This window comes from Camelina sativa, chromosome 13 (assembly GCF_000633955.1).
Source record: "Camelina sativa cultivar DH55 chromosome 13, Cs, whole genome shotgun sequence".
NCBI classification, from domain to species: Eukaryota; Viridiplantae; Streptophyta; class Magnoliopsida; order Brassicales; family Brassicaceae; genus Camelina; species Camelina sativa.
The window spans coordinates 1,277,491-1,295,350 of record NC_025697.1 but is presented as its reverse complement, the minus strand read 5'-3'; the positions used below and the strand labels follow the sequence as shown (position 1 = coordinate 1,295,350).

Genomic DNA, 17,860 nt, shown 5'->3' with positions numbered 1-17,860 from the left:
CTACTACTCTTTGTATAATTATTATGGTGGTGTCCTGTTGTTCTACTAATGTAGTTATGTTTTGTTATTTCCTCTCTATGTTAATGTTCGCTACTGTTTAAGACTGTTTTACTCACATGTTCTTCACTCTTAAAGGTAGAAGAATCTTCTAACTTATGATTTAAACTGATCTTCAATAAAGATATTTGGCTTACCATCTGCTCGTGTACCCTTGACGTAAATCCTGGTTGTTCTCTTACTTTGTTCTTGAGCTTTTTTTTTGAGTTGTTCTTGGGGGTTGGAAATGTTTCCAGGGATTTCGAAAGATTGATACTGACAAATGGGAATTCGCTAACGAGGCTTTCCTTAGAGGCAAGAAGCATCTTCTCAAGAACATTCAACGTCGTCGATCACCACAATCTAACCAAACTTGCACTAGTAGTAGCTACAGCCAAAGCCAAGGGTCACCTACTGAGGTTGGAGGAGAGATCGAGAAGCTGAGGAAAGAGCGGCGTGCATTGATGGAGGAAATGGTTGAGCTTCAGCAGCAAAGCAGAGGCACAGCTCGCCACGTGGACTCTGTGAACCAGAGGCTGAAAGCTGCAGAGCAACGTCAGAAGCAGTTGCTCTCTTTCTTGGCCAACTTGTTTCAGAACCCGGGTTTCTTGGAACGCCTCAAGAACCTCAAAAGAAGAGAAAAAGGAACACTCGGATTGGAAAAGGCGACAAGGAAGTTCATCAAGCAGCCTCAGGATTCTCCAACAGCAGGGGAGATGGTGAAGTGTGAAGCTGATGATTGGGAGAGATTGCTAATGTATGACGAAGAGGCTCAGAACACTCTACTCTCTGACCAACAAGGGATGACTTCAAGCGTAGGAGGAGCTGATCCCAAAGGCAAGAACTTGATGAATCCATCAGAAGAAGAGATGACAGAACCAGATTACTTAATGACCTTCCCATCCCCTGACGGACTTGTCAAACAAGAAGAGACAACATGGACTATAGGTTTTGATACTACAATACCAGCTTTCAGCAACACCGATGTATGGGGAAACACAATGGACTATAATGATGTCTCAGAGTTTGGTTCTGTTGCAGAAACAACAAGTGGTGGTGGTTTGCCTGATGTCTACTGGGAACAATTTGCTGCAGGAATCACAGAGACTGGATTCAACTGGCCAACTGGTGATGATGATAATACGCCAATGGATGATCCTTAAGAGCTTTTCATATATATAGACAGTTTAGACCAGATCGAAACCCGTTTATTATCGATTAATTCAATATTCATTTTGGATGCACTCTTATACATATAATAATAATGAGTTTGATTGTGCCTCTCTTATTCAGAATCCAGGTTTTTTCTCATTGTTTTTTATGGATTACACAAAACTATGTTTTCTCTTAATGACTTAATCTTTGGGGGTTTTTTTTTTTTTTCTACTGGAGTAATCAAATGTTTGCAGGTCTGAAGTGGAACGATGTTTCTTTGAGGGTTCTTCTCTCTGAAGCTGTCTGGTTTAATCTCCACAATCATGAATATCTCAGGTACGAATGCAAAAGCTCTTTCCTCTCTCTCTGTCTTCTTCGTATATTCTTCTTTTTTTATTAAAAGATTCAAAAGTGAAAACAAAGACTCATATATAGTAAAGCTTATAGACCAAACTAGTTGAAAAAACAAAAAGCTTAGAAGCAGCAATATGATTACATTACTCTGTCTCTCACACTCTCTCTCTCTCTCTCTCTCTCTCTCTCTCTCTCTCTCTCTCTCTCTCCATCTCTAAATAAACATAAGACTTTCTACGTGATGTAAGAAAGTAAATGTTGTATAAAAATCTCCAAACGTATGCTTGGTGTTTGGTAGCAGCTCAACACTTCTAACGCGGTTGCTTTTGTGATCCACAAAGTAAACATACAACTGTTTAAACTGGATGGGTGCAAAGACAAAACTCTCCCATCCCAGAAACGCCCAACACTTTCAAACCGGGGTGGCGTTTTCTCACAGTACTATTTAGAGAAAAAGATAGGCGTTGTGTCGATCAATCTTGTCTCTTGGTGTCCTCTAGAACCCACAGAATGAAACTGTAGCGTTCATCATGCGCTCGAGTGACAAGAACTACTTTCCCATGGTACCTTATGCCTCAAACCCTTTATATGTAAAGAAAAAAAAATGGAAACACATCTTTTATTTTTATTTTCTGCATTTATATTTTGCTGCCACAATACAAATTATTATTTTATAATTTTTTATTTACTCGTGTTTCCAGACTAAACTTTATTTTAAGTTTCACATAACAATAATGATAAATATAAATAAATAAAGAGGTGGGCGGATGGTTAAGGCTTGTGGTGGCTTTGAGTGTAGATGTAGTCCAAGTGAGATTCAGTGATCATCCTTCTCTTCGTATACTCTTCATCCCTTTCCTCACACTTCTCTTCACCCATCAGCTTTGAACCAAGATATTCAGGAGAATATACAAAATTTAATTTACGAATATATTATAAGGTCGGCTAAAAAAATTAACTTACCATCCGACCAAAAAAAAAAAAAAAAATTAACTTACCTGCGATAATTCTTGGGCCATCTCAGAAGCCTTATCTGCTTGTTTAGCCTTAGCCCAAACCCAATTATTATTCTTGTTTCTTTCTTCTTCTTTTTTTGACGTAATAGAAAATGTGAAAGAAAAAAGAATGTAAAAATTGGTGAGAGAGAAATAGTTCAGCAGATTTTTAACAATAACATACAGTAGATTTAAAGATCTCTCCTTTTTGTCACTCATTGAGGATCTATAATAAGATTAAGACGACTATAACCAAATATGGTCCCAAGGTTCCTACGGCGCAAGTGATCGGAACCTAATATTTCATGCTAGATTTGAATTATGGGTCATTGAAAGGCTTTACATTAATCACATATATAGTTTTCATACATTTAATTGGTGGTTTGATTTTTTTTTTTTTATCTAACTTGAGGAACAATCTCGGATCACATGGAAATCTTTAAAATATTCAATATCTAAAACTCTAAATGATAATTAGAAATAATAATATAGAAAAACCTCTAAATGATCCACAAGAGAATTATATTATAAGGGAAAATTGTGATTCTATACTTAATAAAATAAAAGAGTTCCGATTGTTTCCGGCAATCAAGTTTTGCCAAAGCTCAAACAAAAGTTTCTTAAAAAATACTTTTTAATATACAAGTTTATATAGGTAATACATATATATACATGCATGATGCTGAATGCATGGGTCTATCACATGGTATATATTAGAGTAGAATTTTGTTCAAAAAAAAAAAGGTATATATTAGAGTAGCTAGTATATACGTATATACCTTCGTTATCCCCTTGCAAAGAACGTTGATGAGCCGCACGAAGCTCAGAGAACTGAAGAATAAGAAGAACAGCAAAAAGGAAAAACATAATCCCAAGTTTCTTTTCCATTTTCTTTTTTGTTTCAGAGACTTTTTGAGGACTACAAACATGAAGAAGAAGAAGAAGAAGTCAAAAGTTTTTATATATGTCTATATCTCTCACATGGTCGGTTACATATACTTATTTACGTTTATGCCCATATTTTATAGTGTGTTTTGGAGTGGATCCTCTCTTCTTTTTTTTTTCCAACCTTCATTTTGCGAGGAGCTAGTATACGTAACTTCAATCAACCAAAGAGTATCAGACAAAACAACTAGACGACAACTATTTACACACTCATTTACTTACTAGGTAAGTTGTATAAACATTTGGTTTATCTTAAGAGTTATATAAGTAAAACCTTTTTATGAATCTTCTCCTACTGTATAGTCTGTATTTACCCGAAAATTAGTCGAAACAAGTAGACAATTAAAATCACGAGTGTTATAAGTTAAACCAATTTATGAGTTTTCACCTCTTCCGAACAATACAAATGTTATTTTATAACATTAAATTCTTAATTTAGTTCTGCTATTAACATAATACAGTAGTAGTTTTTTTTTGGTTGACACAACACAGTGGCGATATCCCCCACCACGAGAGATAAAGATTCCTCCTCGTTGGTTGTGTAATGTAATGACAAAAGCAAAACGTACGCACTCTCTTTTGGCGTTACACAAAATTACTACTCTATTATTATTCATATCCGTTGTTTCCTATTATCTCTGTTACTATATAATACAGTAAATGTTAACCTTTTTTCCTCGGACTAGATTACATTCACATTTAACAGTTTCATCTACATCCACTAAGTTGTGGAAATCGACGTAGAGGAGCTAAGTAAGTAACAATAAAACAACTCAATTTGAAAATACAAATGTAAATCATGCATGCATGAATCTTCGTTTGACGTTGATGATTTCGAAGAGGGAATTTAACAAGGATATTATTAGAATGAATATCACCTATGTTATTAAGGAAATGGAAACCTTAAATCCTTGGAAAATATTAAGCCGCGCGCTGGTAAATGATATGGCGTGTCACAATCATTTAGGGATTTGGATCTATCTTTGACTAATTCGATTTATGTATGACAAGAAACTTGGAAAGAGAAGGGATCATCACGACACGAGCCTAATTTGATTACTTGTTGGGAGTCATTATCATATTACTATTTTTGCGGTAAGCCGACACATTCGAGAAACTAATAAAATTATGCGTATCTTTTTAGCGTTAGATAAGAGAACTGTATTGTGTCCATTCATTATAGTACCAATTGAGATGAAGCAGAGACAAGAAAAGAGACCCTCGAGACTTTCTTTCGAGTTTTGGTGGTAGTCCTTATCACTAATTCATGCTTTAATAATTCACACATGCAATTTTTGTAAATCCGTCTAATCTGATCATTAATTGGGTTTTGCTACATATATATTATTAATTAGGTCTACGATACTGTAAATTAATTCGACTTTAAACAAAATAAAATGGATTTTCATGTGATTTTTCTGTCGATGATTCATTTAGAAAAATATATTACTAGATTTCCCCCTATACTATATTATGTTTATATAAATGTGTCAAATTGCTAATGTCAATAAGTTGATATGGCCGAGTTGGTCTAAGGCGCCAGATTAAGGTTCTGGTCCGAAAGGGCGTGGGTTCAAATCCCACTGTCAACATTTCCTTTTTTTTTTTTTTTCTCTCCATCTTAGTAGGCCTATTCAGTTTCGGCCCATCAATTACATATTGTTGCCAGGTGAATCTAGCAGGCCATATTGTTATAATGAATTAAAAACAAACAGTAGGCACCTTTCGTGCAGCCCACCCACTTCGACAGAATACTACGAAATATTCGACATCAGAAACTAGAAGACTTATGAATAACTTAATAGATGTGAATCATGTGACTTGTTTGGTATGGGTTGATTAGTCCAGTCGATCGATCCTATTTAAAAAAATTTCTCAAAGCTAGTAGGAAAAACTTGAGCTCTTCATGGAAATGTCAACAAATTTTCTAATGAAATTACCTGGAAAAACTAATATGAAGGTAGTCATAGTCGTAGCTAAATAGTTTTTTCTAATGTGAAAATTGCATGTTTATTTAGGGGTTCTCCCGTAAAAAAAGCTTAAACAGTGATGGGGATTAAATTAAGTGATACATAGTAATGGGAACAATCATATAATATGATTTATATCAGTAATAAACTATATTTGACTTTGCAAACACAATTCAGAAGTCAAGAAGTTTGAACCAGAATTGTTGAATACTATAAATTACTGTAAGAAAAGGTAAAAAGATGGAAACAAAATCTGTAATGAACACAAAAGAGTACAAACATTTTGCTTACAGCGTACACAGATAGAAACATTCATTAATCTAGATAGAAAGATTAGGTTTGGTAAGAAAAACTTGGATCTTTTAGAGGGAGTACGAAGGGAACAAAAGAGTTGTTGTATGGTTGAACTTAAATGATGTCAACACCAAATAAAATAAATAAATCGATCCCAACGAAAAAAAAAAAGAGAAAAGTTTTTTTTTTTTTTTTAATTCAAGAAATAGAGACTATTAAGTCAAAATCCGAATTGGTGAGACTTTCGATGCGTTTAGTTACGATTACGATACATTCATACATATCCTCCCGCCAGCCAGTATGTCAACTCCTCACATTTAATGACTCCTTTTTACATAGTCAACCTATGTGACTTAGATAAATTAACTCACCCGTCATTGTGAAATAAGTTAGTTTGAACTTTCATTGGATACGAATCCAAAAAAAAAAAAAAATCATACAATAAGATATAAAATATCAACAAATCAATAACTGATGAATTCATATGAATGTTATATACCATGGATCATGGATGTATACACCACCACGGTCACTCGAGTTTTTTGGCGGTGTAAATAAGATTGCATGTTGAATCATCTAGAGATTTAATGACCTGACATAAACAGATGACGAGCTTGAGTCTTTTGACCTTAGAGATTTGGTGCAACTTTTGTCGTAAACTTCATCGTTATACAATAATAATAATTTCATTTCATTTTATTAACACCTAACCTTCTAGATTTTCCCTTTTTATTTGTGAAGAAGCTTTGTGTATATGGCTTTGATCGCATAAGGAGCTTTATGCCTAAATTCAAATCATTTTAATATAAAAGTAAATATATATTTTTAAAAAATTATAAACTACTAAAAGTATGCAAAAGCAAAACCCTTTTTTGTGTGTTTTTCTCACTAATCACTTTAACTCGGTTCGTAGTCCTTTTTCTTATAAATTATAAGATTTAATACATTCCTTTTTTCTTCTTTATGGATGATCTTATTTGATGTCTAAACTCTTAATGCATACTTGGAAACTATCTGGCTATCCATATTAACAAATTTCGGAGATCCTGAGCATTTGCATCCCCCACGTACACACTCTCAAAACCAGTCATATTCAAAACCTTCTTATTTCAAAGAGATACTTCCAATCCATATACGTTAGATTTTGCCCATTTTCCATAATCATGTGTAACACTGATTTTATATAATTTATTAGCACGAGCTAGCTCATTAGCACAAACCCCGTTTAAGTTTATAGTATTAAAGATCTTTTACGCCTAAACAGATAGTTTGTGCTTGAACTAAGTAGTGACTATATATATCTTTTGGGTTTTCGCGTTTTAAGAGTTTTCTACATATATTTGGTGTACATCATTTTAAATCAATAGATCCTCACAAAATAAATCGATTAAATAACAAAATATGCACTTGTATTAGTCTATTAGGGATGATTTCTCTCGCTTGTAAATAATATTGACACGAACAAAATACAGTTAAAACATTCCCATACTCGAGAAGGAAAACACACAAACACATTGGAAGAACATACGAAATTAACACATTACACATACATAGATTTACATTTATACTGTATTATGAATACACACACATACTGACACTGACACATGCTTAGTGCGTGCAATAATTTGTCTTTACTCAAATAATTTAAGTGTAAACAATCTGGTTTAGCGCATATTATATACAACTGGTCCATTTGCGCCTAGCTAGCGAGTAGCGAGTAATGAATGGTTAATGGCTTGATATGATTACAATTTATCCCACCAGAAAACCATATCTTTCTCAAATCGCGACTCCAAATATTTAATTTCAGCCCCCACGACATCGACGCCGTTTATTATTGTTTTATTTCTTTCTCTCTTTTTTTCTCTTTTCCAAATTAACATATTCTAGAACCGGCACAACATATTTAATCATTTTATTCATATTTTACGTCTCTATATATATTATACATTACACACACTCAAGTATATGATGCAATGGAGTCTCTCTGTATGAACGAATAAAAAACATCACAATCTCTCTTTCTTCTCTCTGTCTCTCTTTCTTTATATTTGATTCAAGTTTCCAAAAATGGAAGGTTTGTATTTAAACTCTTTCACTCGTGTTTTACTCTTGTCGTTCGTTTTCTTGGTTTCTTCTTCTCATACATGGCAACGAGTCAACGCGGTCGAACCGGTTTTAGAGCTGGTAAAAGGCTTTGAAGCTAAACCGGACCCGTCCATCGACTTGTTCCAGCCTCTCCTCACTGACCCGAACGGGAGNTTAACATATTCTAGTACCGGCAATACATATTTTATCATTTTATTCATATTTTACGTCTCTATATATATTATACACACTCAAGTATATGATGCAATGGAGTCTCTCTGCATGAACGAATAAAAAACATCACAATCTCTTTCTTCTCTCTCTCTCTTTCTCTTTTATTCAAGTTTCCAAAAATGGAAGGTTTGTGTTTAAACTCTTTCACTCGTGTTTTACTCTTGTCGTTCGTTTTCTTGGTTTCTTCTTCTCATACATGGCAACGAGTCAACGCGGTCGAACCGGTTTTGGAGCTGTTAAAAGGCTTTGAAGCTAACCCGGATCCGTCCATCGACTCGTTTCAGCCTGTCCTCACTGACCCGAACGGGAACTTTTCATTCGGGTTCTTACGTGTAAACGGGTCACGCCTCTCCCTCGCTGTAACCCACCCGAACTTAACGGATCCTCTCTGGGTTCTCGACCCGACCCGTTCAGCGAGCTGGTCGCATAAAACGAGGCTCTTCTTCAATGGCAGCCTCGTAATTTCCGATCCTTCTTCGAGGTTAGAATGGTCAACTAACACTAACGGAGACCGTCTGATCCTCCGTAACGACTCGAATCTCCAAGTGGCGAAAACGTCGTCGTTGGTCGAGTGGGAGAGTTTTGATTATCCCGGAAATACCCTCGTAGAGAACCAGAATTTCACATCTGCCATGGCTTTGGTTTCGCCCAACGGTTTGTATTCTATGCGGTTAGGTAGCGATTTCATCGGTTTATACGCTAAAGTGAGCGATGATGATTCTCAACAGTTCTACTGGAAACACAGTGCTCTTCAAGCCAAAGCCAAAATCAAAGACGGAGCCGGTCCAATTCTAGCTCGGATTAACCCGAACGGTTATCTCGGTATGTACCAAACCGGAAATATAATACCAATCGATGTTGAGGCGTTCAATAGCTTTCAAAGACCGGTTAACGGTTTACTGATTCTCCAATTAGAATCTGACGGGAATCTCCGGGGATACCTCTGGGACGGATCTCACTGGGCTTTGAACTACGAAGCGATCCGCGAAACTTGCGATCTCCCAAATCCGTGTGGTCCGTACAGTCTATGTACCCCTGGATCGGGTTGTTCGTGTATCGATAACGCTACCGTGATCGGAGAGTGTAATCACGCGTCGTCGGCGCCGGTTGATTTTTGCGGCAAGACGACGGAGTTTAAAGTGGTGAGACGTGGCGGCGTTGAAGTGCCGTTTAAGGAGCTGATGGATCATAAAACGACGTCGTCTTTGGGAGAGTGTGAGGAGATGTGTGTTGGGGATTGCAAATGTTTCGGGGCGGTTTATAATAACGGTTCCGGGTTTTGTTATTTGGTTAATTACCCGATCCGGACGATGTTGGGCGTTGCGGATCCGAGTAAACTGGGTTATTTTAAGATACGCGAAGGTGTAGGGAAGAAAAAGAGTCGTGTTGGATTAACGGTTGGGATGTCATTGCTAGCTGTGATTGCGTTGGTTTTAATGGTGGCGATGGTTTACGTTGGGTTTAGGAATTGGAGTAGAGAGAAACGAGTACTAGAAGAAGATGGTGGGTTATCACCCGGCCCGTATAAAAATCTCGGGTCGGATAGTTTTAGTTCCGTTGAAATGAGTCGGAGATGATATGAATATGATAAAGTTTTCTAGTTTTTTTTTTTTTTTCTCATAATTTTTATTAGAAGAGGTATGTATTAATTTTTACTCATAGAGTATTAAAATTAACATCTTTTTGCAATTTGACCATTATCTTGTTGATGAATCTTTTTTTACCTAACAAGACTTGTTAATTACGAAGATATATGATATGGTTAAGCATTTTTGTCATATTATTCGATTTTTTTTTTTTTTGTCACAAAAGGTGAAATGGCATAAATAATGGAAAATGAGCAATTGGCGTCACGGGTGACGCTAACAAGTGTGGATGGTGGACTTTGACAAAAAGGCCCACATGTTTTGAGATTTCCACTATCCAAATCGTCGTTATTTTATAATACATCTAATTCTATATTGTTACTTTGTAAAAAAATAAATCTGGTCAGCAGCAGCCTGTAGTGCTAAGTTCACGGGCACAACCAACAGACTTTATCCCGTTTTATCATGTCGACCATTTTTTTAAAAATAACGCCTGGTATTTATACCTCTATTTCACGGATTTTATCCTCTCTCTAATCCAAAATTGACATTATTTGAAGAACACTAAAAATAGAAAGGTTTGAATGTGTAACAAAGGAACGGATCTTTCGAAAAAATTGCGACAATTTCTATTGGTTGGTTGCAGTTAGCGAAAAAAGCGAGAATTTATATGGGCCGCTTGTATGACTCCTTATTTATCGCCGTATCCGTCTCTAACTCGGCCTTTTAAAGGCCCATTCTCCCCAATTTCATACATTACATAAAAAAAACCCGTTCCCATTCGAAACTCTTCTCCTTCGCAGTCGCCTCTTTTTACACACAAATGTCGTGCTTCAAATCCAAATTCGCCGGTAAATCTCACCACCGCCTCGTTGTTGTTTGTAATTTGATATATTCAGTCCTACGTCGATGTTAAAGCTGAATATATCTCTTCGTGTTTGTCGATCTTTACAGATGAGCTCATCGCCAATGCCGCTTACATCGGTACTCCAGGAAAAGGTATTCTCGCTGCTGATGAATCCACTGGAACAATCGGAAAACGTTTCGTAAGCATTAACGTCGAGAACGTTGAATCAAACAGACGTGCTCTTCGTGAGCTCTTGTTCACTACTCCTGGAGCTCTCCAATACATCAGTGGTATCATCCTCTTCGAGGAAACACTCTACCAAAAAACTGCTTCAGGTTTTAAAATTCAAAAACCTCACAAAACACTTTCACATTCGTTTTCTTGATTCTAAATATATATCATTGGTTGGTGTTTTGTTGATTTTTGCTATATAGGGAAACTGTTTGTTGATGTGATGAAGGAAGCTGGAGTGCTTCCAGGTATCAAAGTCGATAAGGGAACCGTTGAGCTAGCTGGTACTAATGGTGAAACCACAACCATTGGTCTTGACGGGCTTGGTGACCGTTGCAAGAAATACTATGAAGCTGGTGCACGTTTCGCTAAGTGGCGTGCTGTTCTCAAAATCGGAAAGGAAGAGCCTTCTGAGTTAGCTATCCATGAGAATGCTTACGGTTTAGCTAGATACGCAGTTATTTGCCAAGAGAACGGTCTTGTCCCTATTGTTGAACCAGAGATTCTTGTTGATGGATCTCATGATATTGAGAAATGTGCTTCTGTTACGGAACGAGTCCTTGCGGCTTGTTACAAGGCTCTTAGTGATCACCATGTGATCTTGGAAGGAACTCTCTTGAAACCAAACATGGTTACTCCAGGTTCTGACAGTGGCTCCAAGGTTAAACCTGAAGTGATCGCCGCGCATACGGTTCGTGCTTTACAAAGGACGGTTCCTGCAGCGGTTCCGGCTGTTGTGTTCTTGTCTGGTGGACAGAGTGAGGAAGAAGCAACTGTGAATTTAAACGCTATTAATCAGCTCAAAGGTAAGAAACCATGGAGCTTNAGCCTGCAATATGTAAAGTATTTATGATAAAACCCTTCTCGTAGGGAATGGTTGTAATTATTCCAAAAAGGATGTTGACATCTAATAAAAAAAAAGTCTACAGACGTATTATGTTCTGTTAACTTTTTTTGCCTGAATATTAAATTTGCAACGAAAATCAAAAAGGAAAGATTATATCGTAGCTGTCACTAAAAGTTGTGGGTTTTGTGGCTACTAGTTCTATAGACGTGAACTATCTGATAACTACGTTGACAAAAGTATGACTTTGTTTGTTCTGGCTACATTCAGTCACATATCTTATCCAGAAAAAACTAGAAATCACTAAATACTCAAAAATCCAAAGAAAGAAGAATTTTGAAGATTGAATATGAGTGGAAAATTAAAAAATAATAAAATCATATAATGAGGTGATGATGTGTCTAGTCGTAGGGTGGACAGAATAGAGAGACAATGGCAGTGACTGAACATAAAAATAGGGTCATGAAAACAGTTTGAAATCTTTAGTGATGAATAATATAAACATGTTCAGTCGTCTTATATTCACCACAATCTTCTTTGTATGGGTTACTTTTTTGTAATTGCAGAATATTTTTTTACAAGTGATAAATTAAAAGGATTTCTTATAAAATTCTGAAGGTTTTATTAGCATATGTGAAAGCTTCTAAAACATCAAAATAAGGGAAAATTGAGAGAGTATTTAAACGTTTCAAGGATTTTGTGGTTAGTTCCTTTAAATAGATTGAGTTTTCTAGATAAATTGTTTGCTTTAAAGAGTAAATATTGGAACTTAAAAAGTTCTCTAAATTTCCACAATATAGCAACAAACTATATCCAAATTATAAAAACAGTTAATAAAGTTTGACAAGAAGAATCATCAAGCTCTAGAAGTAGGACTGGTCTTGTGTGGAACCCATAAAACGAACAAGCACTTAAATGAGAATAGAGACAATTCAGAATTAATCAACGTTATCAATAATGTGTAAGTACGAAGGATTGTATTGACTCGTGCTCGTGTCTCACTGTCTCTATAGGGAATAGGGACAAAAAGGAGAAGAAGAGATCATGGAGAGAGAGATAAAGGCAAATGGTTACTTTCTCTCTGACCATTAACACACTGAATCGACCAGAGCTTACTTCACTACTCTTACTCTCTGTCTCCATCTACATAACTCTCCATCTCTTTCTCTCTCTAGGATTACCCCAAATTTACAGCTCTAGCCTTCTATGTATGTTTTCTTTGTATCTCCATTTATGTACATACATTAATTAGATAGGTTGAGTCTTCAAGACCAAATTAAGTTCAAACAAGTTTCACGGTTTACAACAATCAAATAAATAATTCAGGCGAGAGGTGTTTGATCCATTCAAAATGTTATGAATATGAACCTTCCATGCCAGAAAAGTTGGTTCAGAAACCGAATAGAAGAAGAAATATATGTTTGATTTACGTCATAAATTTAATAGTTTTTAAAGTAGTTGTGTTTTATTCTTTTGAATCCATTTTATTACCCATTTAATAATTTCAAAATGAATCTTCGATACAAAAAAAGAAATGAATTTTCTAAAAAAACTAGGGAAATTAGATTTTTCAAGTTCCTACTAATTCCTAATGAAAACTAATAAAACCCTATTATGTGAGCTAATCCTCCAGAAGAAACCCTTCAAAAAAAAAAAAACTAAAGAAAACTTGTTAAAACTGTTGCGTGCCAATGGACAAGAACCGTTTGGTTCATATGCTACTGTCTCTCGAATCTATTCATTTCTGCCAAAGAAAAATATAGAAGTCTATATAGGCTCAGTGTAGTCAATTCCTTTCCTATAAATCATCAAAGTATTATTAATTTAACCCCCCGGAAATTTTGGTTACATTCAAGGGTCGAGGGAAAATGTCATGTTCACATTAAAACTATGATAAATATCTTCTTTTTTTTTTGTCATCAAAAATCATATTTAAAGGTAAAAAAGAATTATGTTTAAATGTTGAGTTGCTTAAGAATGACATGCATGATGATCTGATTTTTTTTTTTGTTATCCTATGACATGTCTTGTCTGGTTTTGCGTGTCTACACCTTCGGATGCAGAAAATTAATTCTCTTATAAAAGTTGATTTTTATGAGTACCGATCTTTTAATTAGCATATGGAAGTGCAAAAATACGTATGCTCGTTTTTTCTGGGTCAACAAAATAGTAATTGGGATCAAAATTCAATATTTAGAGAAAGATTGATATAAAAAGTCTTACAAAATAAACACATGCAAATTAAACATAGTATATAACCGTTGGTTAAAGCCTAATTTGATTTAATTCTTAGACAATTCATCTTATACATGCTGATATAAATTCGTTAAGCCCCAACAAATATTCCATTTATAATTCTAAGCATCATGTGACATATAATAGCTAAGTCAAGGTTTATCTCATATATAGCTAACTCAAAAGAATTAGCTAACCAAATGATTACCTTCTTCTTCTTCTTCATTGAGACACATTACTTACTGATTCTCTCCTTTACTGAGCCTCAAACCATAACTTTCCCACAAATTCTGATCTCCATCTCCCATGAAGAACGGGAAGCAGTTTGTACTAGCTGCCATTGCGCCGCTCGGATTTCCAGTGGTTACGTTTGCGTTTGCGTTTGATGTTGAAGAACCTACATTGCCTTGTTCGTTCATCTGATGCTGATCATTATCATTATATCCGCTTTCTTGATTGTTGTAGATTGGATTTTCTTCGGTTCTTGGATAGTATACACCGCAGCTGGACGAATTATCCTTCCTTTTCTTGTTGATTTGCTTCTTTTCTTTCCTCATTCCATTGCTTATCCATTCCCACTTTTCCTTGCATAATAAGGCACTTCTCTGATCAAACCCTAACTGAACTAACTTCGCTGCAATCTCTTCCCATAGAAATTCATCCGAGCACCCTCCCAATATCTCTTGAAATGCCGAGTCCATGCTCGTTCTAATCTCCATAAGCTTTATAATCTCTTGCTCATCCCAGCAGCTACCACTTCCTTTAACAGTAACATTGTTAGTCATTGTTTGATCGCTTCCATTCTCATTCTGATTCTCACTATTGTTTCGGATCTCATTATTACCATTAATCCTCTCTTCCGGAGACGAACATAGCGGCTTTATCAATGGCTTTCCTGTCAAGTATTGCAACGCCTCAATCACTGCTACATCCCTAGCTTCCATTCGCGCCCTCTCTTTAGCCCAAAACAAATGCTCTTTATCAATCCGTGCAGCTTCAGTCTTCCTCCATTCCTCTTCTTTCATCATCCGTTGTTCCTCTTTATCTTCAATAACCTTTGTCAACTTTTCAAGCCAAACATCTTGCCTCTCTATCAGCCTTTTCATGTTCGCATCAATGAACTCCTTGATCTTCCCTTTCCAATTCCTCGTTTTCCTTCTACTACTAGAATCATTACCTTCCGACGAAGAAGTCATAAGCTCCAGCTCAGAGGAGTTGTAGTTGTTAGAAAGACTAAGGCTTTGATGAAAGCCATGAACACTATCAACGTTGTGAATGTTCGACGTTGTTGTAGTAACGTTCAGAGGGTTTTGAGTGTGGAAACCATGAATAGCACTGCTCATGAACTGCGTGTTATGATTGGNGATTGGATTTTCTTCGGTTCTTGGATAGTATACACCGCAGCTGGACGAATTATCCTTCCTTTTCTTGTTGATTTGCTTCTTTTCTTTCCTCATTCCATTGCTTATCCATTCCCACTTTTCCTTGCATAATAAGGCACTTCTCTGATCAAACCCTAACTGAACTAACTTCGCTGCAATCTCTTCCCATAGAAATTCATCCGAGCACCCTCCCAATATCTCTTGAAATGCCGAGTCCATGCTCGTTCTTATCTCCATAAGCTTTATAATCTCTTGCTCATCCCAGCAGCTACCACTTCCTTTAACAGTAACATTGTTAGTCATTGTTTGATCGCTTCCATTCTCATTCTGATTCTCACTATTGTTTCGGATCTCATTATTACCATTAATCCTCTCTTCCGGAGACGAACATAGCGGCTTTATCAATGGCTTTCCTGTCAAGTATTGCAACGCCTCAATCACTGCTACATCCCTAGCTTCCATTCGTGCCCTCTCTTTAGCCCAAAACAAATGCTCTTTATCAATCCGTGCAGCTTCAGTCTTCCTCCATTCCTCTTCTTTCATCATCCGTTGTTCCTCTTTATCTTCAATAACCTTTGTCAACTTTTCAAGCCAAACATCTTGCCTCTCTATCAGCCTTTTCATGTTCGCATCAATGAACTCCTTGATCTTCCCTTTCCAATTCCTCGTTTTCCTTCTACTACTAGAATCATTACCTTCCGACGAAGAAGTCATAAGCTCCAGCTCAGAGGAGTTGTAGTTGTTAGAAAGACTAAGGCTTTGATGAAAGCCATGAACACTATCAACGTTGTGAATGTTCGACGTTGTTGTAGTAACGTTCAGAGGGTTTTGAGTGTGGAAACCATGAATAGCACTGCTCATGAACTGCGTGTTATGATTGGGACAAGAAACCAAGTTGTTGGAATCGCCGTAGAGCGCTTCAAGCTGCCGGAAAAATCTGTAATGTTTTCCGTCTTGTCTTCCGGCTTTCCCTTCTTTAGTCTTCCTATAGTATTTGTAAAGATTCTCAAACTTCTCTCTGCACTTCTTTCCACTCCTTTGGTATCCATGTTCCTCGGACATGATCCTATTTATATTAAAAAAATACGAATGAGAAAAATAATTAGCTTGATTGAATTCGGAGCAGTGCCCTAATCTTGAAACTAGCAAGAATCATTGACTATTCATAAGATATTCATATATTCATTTTTATGCATATATTAGATTAGATAGTGACACATAAAGTTTGTCTTCTTTTAACATACACTTGTTAACTTTCGGACCAAGAATAGTGAACTAATAGTTTACCACAATAACATGTTTCTATGCTCAGTTACACAAAAGAGGAGGGTACATATCTTCAGAAGCTAAGAAAGATGAATCAGAAGTTATCAGTAAAAAAAAGAAGAAAACTAAAATCAAAGTCAAAGAAGATAATAAATCTTTTTGTCTTACTCTTGTTTATGTTTTACCCTTTTGGGTTTTTAAAGCACCTGATAGTGTCTTAACTGAAACTGCCAAGGTCTGGTCATTCTCTTGACCAAAACAAAACAACCTCTAAAGAAATTGTTTGAAACTGACCACTCTATAGTTACACATCAATATGTGTGTCTGTGTAATATACGTGGGAATGTATATACGTATATATTTATATTGATCTTCTGAAAAAGTAAGTTGAAATTGAGGAACCCAAGGGAAGTGTTGAGGTCACATTCTTTCTTGTTATTAATGCAAGAATAAACATTAAAAAAAGAGAGAGATTAAATTTGTCTTCGGGATTTTCACTGGAAAGGTCGTAATTTTTAACAAGAAAGCGTATGAAAGGTCAAATCTTTTCAAATCCGAAAGAAAACCCACAACAACAACACAAAATATATACTCAACGTTTGAACCTTTTTTTTTTAAATTTATTTATTTTATATATAAAGAAGATTGAAACTGTTTAATGTTTATAAGTAGCAAATGTTATTAATTTCCTCAATTGGAAATTAATTTCTTGTAATTGATCAACTATTAAACTAGGAAACATTTTTTCAGAAATATGTAGAAGTATGTTTAAGAAAAAGTTACCAAAAATAAATAAAATAAAAAAATGAAGAGAGAGAGAAATTAGGGTAAAATCGAGAAAAGATAAGTGAAGCAAACCTAGAAACTTCATCCCAGAGAGGTCCTTTTTGATTAGCTTCTTTGAATTTATGATCAAGACGAGATCTAATCTCCAACAGAGTTAGGGTTTCTTGTCTTGGCCACCTTCCAGTTCCTCCGCCGTCTCCTCCTACTCCACCGCCGAAACCCCCACCATCTAGAAACCCACTAAACCCAACTCCACCACCACCACCACTAGTACTCGCGTTCAAGTTACTGTTGTTTCCAGCCGTCGAGGAACCTCCACCACCCAGTCCATGTATGCCACGTGGCAAGAAACCCATCTCTTGATCAGTAGTGAACTGGTGAAGACGGTGCGGTTGTTGCGGCAGCGCCGGAGCGAGGTTAAAGCCGAAGAAATCAGAGGGAAAATGAGAAGAAGTAGACGGTGATGTCGTCGTCGTCCTCCCTCCGCCTTTCATGAGCTGTCGGAGCTCCGGTATACCGTACTGAGGATGCTGATCTTGATCCATTTCTTTCAGATTTATACTTCAGCAATCGATAGTGAAGGGAGAGAAAAAAAAAAAAAAAAAAAAAAAA

At 36.2% G+C, this 17,860-nt stretch overlaps 5 protein-coding genes and 1 non-coding gene across 9 annotated transcripts in view; 4 read left to right on the top strand and 2 right to left on the bottom strand.

Moving 5' to 3' along the window:
* LOC104734394 (heat stress transcription factor A-3) overlaps positions 1 to 1,199 on the top strand; it is a 6,694-nt gene extending 5,495 nt beyond the window's left edge. Inside the window, exon 3 of the mRNA XM_019234439.1 lies at positions 294 to 1,199. Coding sequence (XP_019089984.1) covers positions 294 to 1,199 — 906 coding nt within the window. The remainder of the gene's footprint in view (positions 1 to 293) is intronic.
* On the bottom strand, positions 2,195 to 3,593 carry LOC104734396 (phytosulfokines 2-like). Of its 2 annotated transcripts, none has more exons than XM_010453965.2 (3): positions 3,320 to 3,592; positions 2,544 to 2,632; positions 2,195 to 2,427 (listed from the first exon to the last, which is right to left on the bottom strand). In XM_010453965.2, the coding sequence occupies exons 1-3, from the start codon at positions 3,426 to 3,428 to the stop codon at positions 2,317 to 2,319; spliced, it is 309 nt and encodes a 102-aa protein (XP_010452267.1). In that variant the 5' UTR covers positions 3,429 to 3,592; the 3' UTR covers positions 2,195 to 2,316. The 2 variants fall into 2 exon arrangements, with proteins under 2 accessions (XP_010452267.1, XP_010452268.1); XM_010453966.2 differs by having other exon boundaries at positions 2,240 to 2,427; positions 2,544 to 2,629; positions 3,320 to 3,593.
* Positions 4,997 to 5,077, top strand: TRNAL-AAG. Its single transcript has one exon. It is a non-coding gene; the product is annotated as a tRNA-Leu (tRNA).
* Positions 7,655 to 9,861, top strand: LOC104734393 (PAN domain-containing protein At5g03700). Of its 2 annotated transcripts, XM_019234947.1 has the most exons (2): positions 7,655 to 8,010; positions 8,382 to 9,861. In XM_019234947.1, the coding sequence occupies exons 1-2, from the start codon at positions 7,820 to 7,822 to the stop codon at positions 9,646 to 9,648; spliced, it is 1,458 nt and encodes a 485-aa protein (XP_019090492.1). In that variant the 5' UTR covers positions 7,655 to 7,819; the 3' UTR covers positions 9,649 to 9,861. The 2 variants fall into 2 exon arrangements, with proteins under 2 accessions (XP_019090492.1, XP_010452264.1); XM_010453962.1 differs by lacking the exon at positions 7,655 to 8,010 and having other exon boundaries at positions 8,026 to 9,861.
* LOC104737820 (fructose-bisphosphate aldolase 4, cytosolic) lies at positions 10,232 to 11,588 on the top strand. The gene is made up of 3 exons (XM_010458081.1): positions 10,232 to 10,508; positions 10,612 to 10,839; positions 10,939 to 11,588. Exons 1-3 carry the CDS (start codon positions 10,481 to 10,483, stop codon positions 11,586 to 11,588), a joined length of 906 nt encoding a protein of 301 aa, XP_010456383.1. The 5' UTR covers positions 10,232 to 10,480.
* Positions 13,841 to 17,847, bottom strand: LOC104734392 (trihelix transcription factor PTL). Of its 2 annotated transcripts, none has more exons than XM_019234967.1 (3): positions 17,321 to 17,847; positions 15,837 to 16,262; positions 13,841 to 14,978 (listed from the first exon to the last, which is right to left on the bottom strand). In XM_019234967.1, the coding sequence occupies exons 1-3, from the start codon at positions 17,791 to 17,793 to the stop codon at positions 14,054 to 14,056; spliced, it is 1,824 nt and encodes a 607-aa protein (XP_019090512.1). In that variant the 5' UTR covers positions 17,794 to 17,847; the 3' UTR covers positions 13,841 to 14,053. The 2 variants fall into 2 exon arrangements, with proteins under 2 accessions (XP_019090512.1, XP_010452263.1); XM_010453961.2 differs by having other exon boundaries at positions 13,841 to 14,991; positions 15,892 to 16,262.

Coding starts and splice junctions, on each gene's coding strand:
- LOC104734396 (XM_010453965.2), bottom strand. CDS start 3,428: ATGGAAAAGAAACTTGGGATTATGTTTTTCCTTTTTGCTGTTCTTCTT. Junction 2,633..3,319: donor TTTGCAAGGGGATAACGAAG/GTATATACGTAT, acceptor CGTCAAAAAAAG/AAGAAGAAAGAAACAAGAAT. Junction 2,428..2,543: donor TGGCCCAAGAATTATCGCAG/GTAAGTTAATTT, acceptor CTTGGTTCAAAG/CTGATGGGTGAAGAGAAGTG.
- LOC104734393 (XM_019234947.1), top strand. CDS start 7,820: ATGGAAGGTTTGTATTTAAACTCTTTCACTCGTGTTTTACTCTTGTCG.
- LOC104734392 (XM_019234967.1), bottom strand. CDS start 17,793: ATGGATCAAGATCAGCATCCTCAGTACGGTATACCGGAGCTCCGACAG. Junction 16,263..17,320: donor CTCTGGGATGAAGTTTCTAG/GTTTGCTTCACT, acceptor TAATATAAATAG/GATCATGTCCGAGGAACATG. Junction 14,979..15,836: donor TGGAAAGGGAAGATCAAGGA/GTTCATTGATGC, acceptor TAATGATTCTAG/TAGTAGAAGGAAAACGAGGA.